Consider the following 13421-nt stretch of genomic DNA (forward strand, 5'->3'; position numbering starts at 1 on the left):
GTTCATGATTAAATTACTATAATAAAAAAATAAAAATATATAAATATTTATTGAAGATGAAAGGCAAGATCAGCTTATTTGCCAGGTGATAAGGTCAACAGGCTTTATTTCGCAGCCATGAAGGAACTGGTTAGGCAAAGAAAGATAACTCTTCCTTGAAATTCTGGGACAAAGACAAACACTTCTGAACACAAAATGCTCTGGCACCTTAAATGGCCAGAACTGTGCTGAGAAACATTTGTGAGATAAATTTAACTAAACTGTTTTATTCCATATTTTGGATCGTTTACTTTCCTTGAGTAATGCCTCTGACAACATGTATTCCCCAGCGCTTCTCCTTATACTTGTTGTGCTGGGAGCTGTGTTCCTGCTGTGGAGGACCGGCAGGCTGGCGGTGCTCATCAAGCAACGTGAGAACAGACAAAGTCGACGTGAAGGAAACGTGACTGGGAGGATCACAAACAATCTTGGAACTTCAAACAATAGAGGAGGAGTTTTGTCCTATCAGGTAGAAGATACAGTGATGAGTGAAAGCGTGATTAACACCATATTTAACATTCATACAGCTTTAGAATGGCGGTCGATAATTAATGGAGTCGGGATCAGACAAAAACAGCGAATGAAGGTCAGACTAATGATCCATGTCATCTGGAAGACGACGCCACGTAATCGGTCTGGTCACAGAACCTGACCTCGGGGCCCCTTTCTGCTTTATCACTGTAGAGGACAACGGGCCAACCGTGCGAAAATCTGATAATGTTATTAAGAAGCTTTGCTAAAAGACCACAGGCACACAATTCTGCGATATAGTACAGGTCATCATGGGCTTACGTCGCTGTTCAACTTGTCTGTCCCCGTGATCTAATGTATCCTTGGTAACAGTTTTCTGTCATCCAATCAAGATGGCGCATCCACGTCACTAATTGATAGGATAGTTTTTTTAACTTTTTGGATGAACATTATTCCCTGGGAACAAATATGACAAAATGATTTATCATCCAAACTGGCTCCCACAGGAGATATCGCTTATTTGAGATCAAACATTGCAGACCATTGTGACGTCATTGATTACCATGACGTCACAATCAAATGACATCACTAATGACTCTGCTAATGAAGCTGTTAGCAGTACTTTTTACACTTAAGACACTGCTTATAACTTTCTACAAACTGAAAAAGAATGATGTTGGATGATAAATAAAATCTCACCCTCGTGTCTTTTGATATCAAATATATCAACACTCGTTGATAAAAGTGGAAAAAAGTCTTCGGCAAGCCTCGGAGTTTTCCCACTTTTATCAACTAGTGTCGCTATATTTGATTTCAAAAGACACTCGGATGAGATTCTCTATGTCAACTATTGCACAAATGTTAAAGGCCAGTCGCATGGCACCGGTCCCCTGACGCACGTGATGCCCTAGGCTTCCTTTGTATTTCTGGCTGTCCTGGTATGCCTTGCTATAGGATTTGTTCCATGTAAAGCAATGTGATTTGCTGATAAGTCAGTTTTAGGATATGTAATCTGTCAGTGGAATTTCGACAGACGCCAAGAAGTCTAATTAAACCATGTTGCCAAGTTTATTGAGATCCCACATCATTCCGCAATGCACAGTTAAATATATCGGACAATAGGATGTGAGAAACTGATAAACACAGAGTAAGTTACATTCAGTATTGGTTTGACAGTGGGCATTGTTTCGCGTACCAGTTGTGTTTATATCCCTCAAATGAATGCACAAATTGTCACATGCTAGCATTGATTCTTAACTGAACATTAATTGCTCTTTCACCCATCGACTGATGGTTTGAAACTTATGTCCCTCACAGAACAATGCATACGACGACGAAGACATCTACCTCTACGGCGGCATGACGTTCGCCACGGCTCAGACATGGCACATATCCATGGAAGACTTAACCTTAAAGGACAAGCTTCACACTGGAAGATTTGCACAAATGTATAAAGCTTCTCACAAATCCGGAAAAACAGCGAGCGAAGTGGCAGCAAAGGTTATCAGAGGTAATCACAGTGGTGTCACATTTAGAGTTTAGTGATCTAAGTGATGATTTCGGCATGAACAACTCAAGTCCGTCTGAGGGTCCACAACTGCTTATTTAGGCAGCATGTCTGTCAAGTCTCGGGTACATTAATAGTAGGTTCAAAGGTGAATGTTAAAAGCCCTTACCAGTACAGTAATTATTGCTTTGGCATGGCGACTGTCCACCACCCAACTACGCCGCTGACTCATCTGCAGGTATGATTAGGAGACAAAGGTTTCCCACTGACCAATGCATCAGTAGTGGGGGAAGCAATCTGCGTACTTAGTTGTGCAATAAAAGGTTTCTCACTGACCAGTGCACTATTAGTGAGGGAAGCAATCTGCACAATTAGTGGGGCAATCTGTCACCCCCTTACCCCTGATAGTAAACACATCAAAGCATTGATTTAATATTGTTTTGTTGTGAATAATCTGTTTCACACCTACATGTAACTAAACATATCTCGCTCTGCATATTCTTAGTGTTTGTCATCATCTTCTTTACTAAATTGAAAGTAACTTAAAGGTTAGAGATACTACTTGTATAACGACAACTAATGTATTTTTACTCTACACTCCATTATCTTTCTTATCACGTGTAACTCACATTTACCTCCTTCGGAAATATCGTTATTGTCAATGTGTATATATAATGAAGGATGTGCTTTATACATCCTGGCCCGATGTGTACTCAGATCTTCATGCTAAGAAGTATCTCTCCGATTTAAAGCTCTTATATTAATGACATTGTGGCGTTAAACAACAGCAAAATAGGAGAACTTCTTTAGACCAGACTTCATTAAATCAGAAATCCAGACCTCCAGATGAGTTATACTGACAGAAAACGTGTATAGTAGGGAGATTATTACTCACAAACAATTTATCAATCAGGAAATTCATTAACCAGGACGGTTTAACCAACAATGGCACTGTCCGGTTTGACGGGATTTAACTGCTCTAATGATCGGTAACATTACAGATATACCAGATGAAGAAAACAAGTTGCTGATGATGGCCAAGATCAACTTTGCTGCAACACAGGTCGGAGAACATCGCAACGTGCTGAGATTTCTTGGCGCTGTTGTCAACAACGATGCACGTGAGTGTTATTTGTACGCATGAATGTAGCTGGAAATATGCGTTTAAAGTTGGAAAGAACTTACACGGTTGATTGCCATGGTGTGTTCCCCTCGACTGAGCCACCTCGTTGACAGAGAACCTGCTGGAACAGTGAAAGGTCGGTGATTCATTCCCTGGCCCTGCTGGCCAACCCATCTTCCCGAGGTAAGAGAGTTAACTGACTTTAAAAGTCCAATTTCCACCCTTGCCAAACTGGGATGGAATTCCTGGGCTCGATCTTAGCGCCACCAGTGGCTATTACGAGTTATTGTCCCTTTTAAGCCTCTCCCATGGACCAATCAGATTCCACCCCTCGTATCACTTGCATTAATTTTGCTTCAAACAAAATGGCGGCGCCCAGTCAAGATGATCTGATCGACAATCAAGATGTATATTGTGGTAAAACGGGTCTTACATCGCGAAATGCATCAAATCACGTCAGCACATTGATTAAAGGATTTGGAAAATATCTGTTGACAACGAGTTGGCGGTGCAAATCCTGCAATCGACCGAAATCTGCACAACAGTTTACGAACCGGATTTCGATTTCGTTACGCGATTTTTATTGGACAATGCATAGACTCGTTAGTCCAGCCAAAATGTAACTCCATAATACCATCCTAGTTCAGCAAGGGTGGAAAGTGGACTTTTATTGTCAGTTAACTCTATTTGCCTCGGGAAGATGTGTCCTACCAGAGTTTGAAAGATGTTAATTACTGTTACTTGTCTGGCGCTCACCATGATGGGCATAAGAATGTAATGTCCGTTTCAATGAGCTTGCACTGTAAGGTTGGACTACAAGCAGTATTACACAGACATGCACGCCGTTTCAAAAACGTAAGTGCAATAATCTTAAACGCTGCGATAAACCCCAATTCACCTTATAATCATCTCCTTACGGCCAGTTGGTTTCCGAGGCAGACTTGGTCCCTAACACCTCATGCTCAGGCGTATCGCTACCTTATCGTTGCTCGTGTTTGCTGGCAATCATGATATAGCTTGAATATCCTACTGCGTGAAACGTTCATTCAATCATTGTATGATCAAGTTGTTGTCATCTGGAATATCAATAAAGCAGGATTTACCCCTCCCTAGTCATTGTCCCTGGCCCTGGCTATCTGCTTCTTAATCCACCGTGTCTATTAACACGAGCTACATATCTTCTTTCGGTCGTCGCGAATGGCAAGATGGCTGATGAAGCGCGATACATCATTCACACGGTCACTCGATCACACGCTCCCCCACTCACTCTTTCAGTCGGCCCAATGATGGTCTTAGAGTACTGTGAAAATGGTCAGCTGGACACGTGGCTCAAGGACAATCGGGACAAAGTGGACATGGACGTTCTGGAGAGGATTCAGATGTTTGTCTTGGGTGTTGCCAGAGGAATGGAATTTCTGGCCAATAAAGAGGTATGTGTTTCCTTCAGATGCTTTCCTAACCAGAGATTCTTGCTTAGAAGTTAGTGTATCTGCCACATACCAGGCAGCTGCAGTGGTGAGGAATCGTTCCAACACAGATAATACTTTAAGTAATTAATTACTTTCATCATAGACATTTATAACTATTCTGCACATTTGGATAATCATAACTTAGAGCAAAGATCATGGCACATTTCGTTAGTTTACATGGGCTGTACGTCACAACAGGCACGTATCAGATCCTGGGTCAACACAACAGCTTTTCGACTATTGTATCTTTGGGCCTGGTTGATATGGCAGAAAACCCCAAGGTGGTATTGGTGGGATTCATTTACCCATTTGTTGATATCCACGAACTCTGGCTTGTTGCTGACAGACTGAAGGTCATACTCAGGGCGAGACAAGGATTCGGTCCAACGATCAACGAATTCTGGTAAGTCTGGGGAACAGAACTCTGCACAGCAGGGACTCCAACCACTATGTGTCACGCTTACCCCTTCCTAAAAAAACCATGTATATTTTATTGTGTAGATTGTTCACCGAAAACTGGCTGCTCGGAACTGCCTGGTAACATTTTTATACGAGGTGAAGATCAGTGGATTTGGGCCGAGCTGCATGGACGACACCAACGACGATGACAACACCAACAATGCAAAAGCGGTAAGCCGACTACCATACCAATACTTTAGATTCCATTTTCATATTTGATTAATACCAACATCTACATTGAAATCCCACGGGCACGGAATTGGAATGAAACAAGATTAAATATCTTTGAAATTATGTTATTAACAATTTTATCACCAATGATATGGTCCTCTGAAGGAGTGTGACTTTGTTCGAAATTACTTTGAAATCCCGTTATTTTAGAGCAATGTCTTTGTAACGCTGTGGGTGTATATGAGAATGAAAATGAGAATAAAGGATGAATGTTTGATTGGCATTCTAGAAATTGGTAAGTAAATTAAAAGTTAACAGATGTTATCCATTAATCTTCAGCCTGCTGAATTGTTTTAGCACAAGGCGCTGTAAATAGGGTGAACGATTTCAAACAGTCGGTGCGTCATTAACATGGGCCAATTGAAGATATATTTATTGGCAGATTGGCACATTTATTCACGAAAGAAAACTACACATTACCTTGTAAAAGTAGCCTAATGTTTTCAATCTTACCAAGGTTAAGTTAACAAAGCGAATAAAAAATGTGTAAACTTACTTGGTTTACGTTATTGAAAGTGGTTTGCTTTTCCAATCGTTAAATTTGTGCAAATATATTTCAATAATCATATCTCCGCTATCTTGATTTTAACTAAGTATAAATTCGATTTTTTAATTGGCAAATAACAGCGCGATGGTAAACTAAGAACCCTTTCAGTAATCGTATTATCCAAACGTTAAACAGAAAAAAACCTCAATTTCCGAGGTCGTCAAGTTAGTTGCAGACATTTAAGTGAGTGAGTGAGTGAGTGAGTTATGATTGAACGTCACATCGGCAATATTTCAGCCATATCGTGACGACAACTTGCAGAAATCTAACGTGTCACGTTATAAAATTTGCAGGAAACAATTAATGACAAGAAATATTCACCAATCCTAATTTCAAGTGTTTTGGTTGAATATTTACTAAATACAAAAATACAAATCCCGTGTCATGATGCAAGCTTCGTCCACCCTCTGGATAACATTTTGCTATTTTGATATCAACAAAACTTACGTTGCCTTCCTCAATATGCACCGGCGAATGTTGACGATCTTCTCAGTCGAAGAATGTTTCATTTGTCTTCGAAAATAACGATCGTGAATTCTGAGAGCAATATTTCAGTAAGTGCAAAGGTCACCAGATGTGATGTCACAGGCAGGGGTAGTCTGCTGATAACCTTTAGTTCCAAAGCACCGTGGATGTGATCGTGGATGATGACGTGTATTTGAACATAGAACTGAAAGTGGACATGAACGTGGATGTGGATATAATTGTGGACGTTGTTGTTGATATGGACGTCTCATAGAACATATAACTGAAAGTGGACATGAACGTGGATGTGGATATAATTGTGGACGTTGTTGTTGATATTGGCGTGGATAATTACGTCTCATAGAACATGGAACTGAAAGTGGACATGAACGTGGATGTGGATATAATTGTGGACGTTGTTGTTGATATGGACGTGGATAATTACGTCTCATAGAACATGGAACTAAAAGTGGACGTGGAAATGGATGAGAATGAGGGTGTGGATGTAGACGAGGGAGAGAATGAGGACAAGGACGAAAATGTGGATGTTGATGAGGTTGACTATGTGGGATTTTCTCCGTATTGTCACATTAATTCTTCACATTCGTAACAAATAATTATTGATAGCTTCTAAACAAGTCATGCTTACACTTCTCATTAAAACGAACTGATGTTTCAGGATCGAATCCCTGTGAAGTGGACGGCTCCAGAGTGTCTTCAGTCTCTGAAGGAGGCCAACGAGAAGAGTGACATCTGGTCCTTTGGCATCACTATGTGGGAGATACTTAGCATGGGTAGGTATATCAAATAATATTGCAATACGGTTGGGAACTGTAAGCTGCTATGATCTCATGAAACCGTTTCTCGTGACAGTTGCAGTATAGATCTTCATCTCAAGTATCAAAGATAAGAAATAATCATAACAGATATTATTTTGCAAGCAAGAAAACAATTATATAGTGTTCGAGGAGAAATGGCCAACTCAACTTTTACCTGTAATCAATAATGTATGTTACTGTATCTATTTTTCTTGATATCATGACTTTGTTTGAAAAATGTATTTGAATTGTGTGTAAGTATAAAATGTTTGTGTGTGTATATGACACATGTATGTGCCTAATTAAATGAATAAAATAAAGTTGACAAAAATAATTCTATACATGAAGTTCCTTGGATCATTGAAGATCAAGCAGATAAGGTTTGGGTCAGAGACATAGAATTAAATGAAATTGTACCTTACGAACTATCAATTTTAAGGGTTCTAATGATTCTGTTATGGAACCGTTTCGTAATGTTCTTGACAAAGAAAGAAAAGATATGTACCCAAGAAATACTTTTCTAATATACAACTGAATAACTAAACTCCACAGAACAGTGAAGATCCAGGGTAGAAGAGGTCTTCAGCAACCCATGCTTGCTGTAAAAGGCGACTATGTTTGTAAGAGGCGACTAAGGGCATCGGGCGGTCAGGCTCGCTGACTTGGTTGATGCATGTCATCGTATTCCAATTGCGTGGATCGATGCTCATGATGTCAATCAGTGGATTGTCTAGAAAACTATGATACAATTGAAAAGGTACATCTAAATGCGTGTCAAAGATTTTAGGGGTAAATTCCAACACGCCAAATGTTACAGTTTATGGGGAATGTAGGACATGCCCAATGTATATATATTTAGTCACATAAATGTAATAAGATAATGGATAAAATTGTTTACAATGCCAAGCACCAGATTCCAAAAGAAATGCTATACCATGATGATGCGTTACGATAGTAGAGGTAAAAATAACTGGGTCTCGGGTGTCAAAACGATTCTGCAATCTTGCGGGTGTAATTACACTACGCGAGAACAAATGTAACAGTACCAGACATTTCATACATAATTTAAGACAAAGGCTAAAAGATATGTATTTTCAAAAGTGGTACTCTTCAGTTAAATCATAACTCGTATTTTAAATCTTTCATTCTTACTGAAAAATATCTTTTGGACATAAATGTTATGAAATTCCTAACAGCACTACCTCGTTTCAGATGTAGTACTAATGACTTTCTAACAGAAAAATGTAGATATTAAGCGATAAAAGAGAAAACATATCGTGCAAATATTGTACTTGTCATAATATAGAAGATGAATACCATTTTATGGTGGTCTGTCCATTGTATGCAAATATCAGAAACAAATACATACATACATATTTTATCTGAATCCTAGAATAGACAAATTTCATATGCTCATGTCATCTCAAAATCAAACAGTCACAAAATATCTTGCAATCTATATATACCATGCTATGATCCTTTGCATTACAGATGATATTTAGTTACGATATATGTTATTCCTATTGCACCCATTGCTACTATATGTATATATGTACTATAGGCCTATGTTCTTTTCAGTACTGAAATAATGATTGATTGATTGATTGAAGAATAGGCTTGACCATTTAGATCCGAGGTTTACTCGTTGAAATGGTCATCATGTTGATGAGAGTAGCTGTTCTTTAGTTGGTTGGTTTGCTGTTTAACGCCGCACTCAGCATGATTCCAGCTATATGACGGCGGTCTGTAAATAATCGTGTCTGGATAAGACAATCCAGTGATTAATATCATGAGCATCGATCCACGCAATTGGGATCGATGACGTGCATCAACCAAATTAGCGAGCCTGACCACCCGATCCTGTTAGTCGCCTTTTACGACAAGCAAGGGTTGCTGAAGATCTATTCTACCCCGGGTCTTCAAGGGTCTATTCTCTAGGTACTTATGGCATAACGAAAGGATGAAATGGACGACAGCATTTGTATTAACATACTTTTATGTTTCACATAATGAACTTCATGCACTGATGTCAAATGCACACGTGGGAACGAATGTGCTTACTAAAAATGCAAACACACCTATCAATAAAATGATTTGTTAATTGTTAGAAGTTATTAATTTATTTATTTGTTGTTTAACGCCGCACTCAGCAATTTTTCAGCTATATGACGGCGGTCTGTAAATTATCGAGTCTGGACCAGATAATCCAGTGATTGACATTATGAGCATCGGGATACGCAATTGGGATACGATGACATGAACCAACCAAGTCAGCTAGCCTGACCACTCGGTCCCGTCAGTCGCCTCTTTCAACAAGCATGGGTTGCTAAAGATCTATTCTACTCCGGATCATCACGGGGGTGTATGGTTAGAAACGACCTTTGTGTGCGCGACGTTCTGATGAGTTATTTACGATTCGACAATACTATTCGTGATACATCGATGTCTTTGAGGTTTAAATAATGTTTGTCAATATCAGGTCAGACGCCATATCCTGACATTCGAAGCAGAGATCTACCTGCCAAAATCAGGAACGGTTACAGACTCCCCAGACCTGAGTATGCTGAAGACATGTAAGTGATTGATGACAACACTTGCAGGAATGAGTCAGAGTAAATATGTGTTTAAGGACTTGAGTTAAGTTTTTCGCCGCTTTAAACAATATTTCAGTTATATCGCGACTTGTGACCTTTATATGGGAGAACGCCAAAAGTGATGCAAGTCTTCACACCTGTGTCCCAGCTATTTACGAAATGATATACTTCCAAATGCCCCTCAAAGAAGTTAAATGAAGTAAATTAAATTTTGTTGATATTATAATTAAACTCCCTCTCTCGACAAAGACCGCCCCCGTGGTGATGTGGATATGAGCATCTGTCCGAAGAGTGGAATGTCGGTGGTTCGATGCTCCTGAAGATGCATACCAAAAGACGTTTAAAGATAGATGTAACCTTGCCTGGCGCTTTGCATAATTAATGGGATAAAATAAGTGTCACCGGGAGTTAAACCCCAGCTCGTTGTGGTCCAGCTCGGAGGGAGCATCCCTCCTCTCCTCATGATCAGCCGCACGACTGAAGATCTTTGACTTTGTGTTCACTTGGGCAAGCGCTTGAGAATTTGTTGTCCGTAAATTTCAATCTCTAACAGTTTAATCTTATACTCTCATCATGTGTTGATTTTATATATGCTATCTCCCATGCGAGTACAAGCATATTCACATGTTGAACGTGTTTCATAATTTTGATGTTCACGCATTAGCGGGATTTCTCATATAGTTATAGTTAAGTTTGCCATCCTACTAATTGTACATATCTGGCTGTAACTGTTCAATGGTACGCGTGGGTAATACTGTGTATCAGTCCTTTATTTGTTTTTGTATTGGTTTTGTAGTTAGTTTACAATTCGTGTTTCACTACTGAAGAAAGCACATTTCTGTTCGCTTGAGGGGCTAGACGGCGTTCACGGGCAGCTTGCGATTATAGCTTTCTCCGAGGCCAGTCAAGCTTAAATAGCTCAGCGCTACTAAGTGACTTTATCTCCAGGAATCGTAAGACCTTGACGGGTCGCTCAGTTACTGTGTGATCGGTCGAACTTAATTTCGACAGCAGGTGGTCACTGGGCAGTTTGGATCTTATACTGACTTACCCCTGTCGTGACTGCAAAACTTACAATCTAGGGTATCATATTTGAATAATGTACTCCTTGCTTTCCGTGAACAACTAATTTCTACCTTTCAGGATAATCTAGCTTAGGTCAAGTACCTTTTTATTGTTGGAAGTAAAGTACCTGTAGGTCAAGTACTTGCATACTCTGGAAGTCAAATATTTCGTTTTTCGTCCAAGAGACGGTTTTAGGGACAGGCCCACATTGCCAATTTGTCCAGATTTAGTCAAATTTGGTTGCCAACTCATTAGGAAGTGCACAGCAAAACTCCCGAGTGATCATTGGTCTCACACTTAATCTGGTTTCTATGTGTCTGGCTGATTGACTGGTCAGAGTGTTGTTTTACCCATCTTTTGTAATAGCTGGTACACGGCTGCTTAGTTAACGTGAATATCCGGGGTAGAATAGGTCTTCAGCAGCCCATACTTGCCGTTGAAGGCGACTATGCTTGTCGTAAAAGGCGACTAACAGGATCGGGTGGTCAGGCTCGCTGACTTGGTTGATACACGTCATCGATCCAAATTGCCTGGATTGATGCTCATGATGTCAATCACTGGATTGTCTGGTCCAGAGTCGATTATTTTACAGACCGCCGTCATATAGCTGATATATTGCTGATCGCGGCGTTAAACAACAAACAAACAAACAAAGCTTAGTTAACGAGCTTGCATATCCCTTCATTGTTAATGTATTAGAGATCTTTGCCTGTGACAAAGGACGTTGTCACTTTATATTGTCTCTCGTTAATTATATCTAGCTGTTAATAATAAAACTGTGAACATTTACTACATTGTATATCATTTCTTTATTCACATTAATTAACACCCTGATCCAAGGCATTCAGCCCCCTGACAATTAGAAATAATAAAAATGTGAACGTTTACTACATTTGGAATGTCCATTCTAAGAATGGCTTTAATCCCCCTTTGATCTACTCGGCCATACTTTTCTTTATTGATCAAAGTAAAAAAGACTTGACAAAATACACTAACCGTCATCTAAGTATTAATTATACTCCAAAGATATTTTAGTTATAAATAGTTTTATACTCGGACCTGCCATATTGTGCATTTTTTGGTTATATTTTCAGCCACTACAACATGATGGGCAGTTGTTGGGAGAAGAATCCTCAATCAAGACCTACCTTTGTAAAAATTGTGCAGAAACTGGAGGTGTCCTTTGGCTTAAGACCTACCTCTGAAGCTGTGTATTATTACTGCAAATAGCTGTCAAGTCACCAAGTTTAGAACGTGATAGAAGTGTCTGTGTTTCAAGTACATAATAAGAAATGATCAGCACATAATGTATAGTATCAGTCAGTCAGAGAACGTGATTTCAACGATGAGTTGTTGTTTTCATAGAGCTTTTATAACCTAAAGTATTTAAAAAATGTCAATAGTTTTGACTTTGTGTATGTTAAAACATAAAAAATCAATCAATGTACATACGTAAAGGTTTTTGTAATGTATGGTAGTCAGATCCAATTAGATTAATGTAATTGCATCCATCGAAGACAAGTGGTGACAATTGTCCTACCAGTAGGACGCCACTGTGACCTCCTTTCAAAGTGATGTATGCCACAATTTCGTTCTGACATCGAATAAATCATAGTCCAACTAAATATTCTTAACATATAACTTCTATATAAGGTAAAATTTACTTACACAAGAATGTTATGTGAATATTAGTTACTGCTTGATGCAACATTTATCTGATTGTGTTTTGTTTACGCCTCTTTGAATAGCATTTAGTCACAACATCATTTAAATTATGTCACTGCGTGTCAGGTTAATGTGGGAGGAAAGCCCGTAGCAATGCCAAAAAACTACTTTGGCGAATAACAAATGCTGAAAAGTCAAAAGCGAAAATCAGGATGAAAATGGTAATCAAACCCACGTCCACAGTCATAGGATTCTGGCAACGCCAAAGGAACGCAACTCTTCACATGGTTGGGAGGGTGGGGTTGAAATGTGTAATGGTGGATTATAAAGTGTATGTGCCTGTTTTCCTGCTTTATTTTTTGCTTGCACGAATATGTGACATGGATAAGTATTATCTATCAAAACGCACAATGAATAACTTGTGGATATATTTGCAGTCGTTAAGCAAGGTTTTTCATATTTAAGATGAAACTTAAAAAACGAGCTCTGTGATTAGGACAGTTGCTGATATGGTCCGAAATGGCTGATTTACTGTCGGATTTAATGGTGGAGGTTTTGTGCTCTTTCATTCTGGTTTTGAAGCCCAACAAACAGAATCCAAACCAGTGTCTACCGGAAGCCCACCCTAACCGACCAGTATATCCACTTCAACTCCAACCACCACCTTAGAACCAAGACTGGCATCATCTCCATCCTCATCAAACGAGCCATCAATCATCAAAGATCAAGCCTATTTCTTCCCATCCGCCTACTATGAACTCATCAAGCAATAATAACTTATCCTGTTTAATTGGCTTCATGCTCCTGTTGGCTTCCACATATGTGTTCTCTGTCCATCGTGTTGTGACAGTATTATCCCCTTGGTGTCAACACCTACCTATGTTATCCCACTCATATATGCAAATGTTGTTGCTTTTAATCCTCTACTGTTAATCCTCCACCTACTACATATATTCTGTACTATGTTC

At 39.4% G+C, this 13421-nt stretch overlaps 1 protein-coding gene across 1 annotated transcript in view; it reads left to right on the forward strand.

The window, feature by feature from the left end:
* The window catches only part of LOC124143128, a 36409-nt gene extending 22988 nt beyond the window's left edge, over positions 1–13421 (forward strand). The window contains exons 16-23 of the mRNA XM_048388107.1: positions 330–442; positions 1828–2020; positions 3019–3138; positions 4416–4570; positions 5111–5239; positions 6991–7105; positions 9609–9702; positions 11883–13421. Of these exons, the coding sequence (XP_048244064.1) occupies positions 330–442; positions 1828–2020; positions 3019–3138; positions 4416–4570; positions 5111–5239; positions 6991–7105; positions 9609–9702; positions 11883–12018 (1055 nt within the window). The 3' untranslated portion in view covers positions 12019–13421. The remainder of the gene's footprint in view (positions 1–329; positions 443–1827; positions 2021–3018; positions 3139–4415; positions 4571–5110; positions 5240–6990; positions 7106–9608; positions 9703–11882) is intronic.

Source organism: Haliotis rufescens, unplaced genomic scaffold (genome assembly GCF_023055435.1).
Source record: "Haliotis rufescens isolate VD_foot unplaced genomic scaffold, xgHalRufe1.0.p SCAF_10, whole genome shotgun sequence".
Lineage (NCBI taxonomy): Eukaryota > Metazoa > Mollusca > Gastropoda > Lepetellida > Haliotidae > Haliotis > Haliotis rufescens.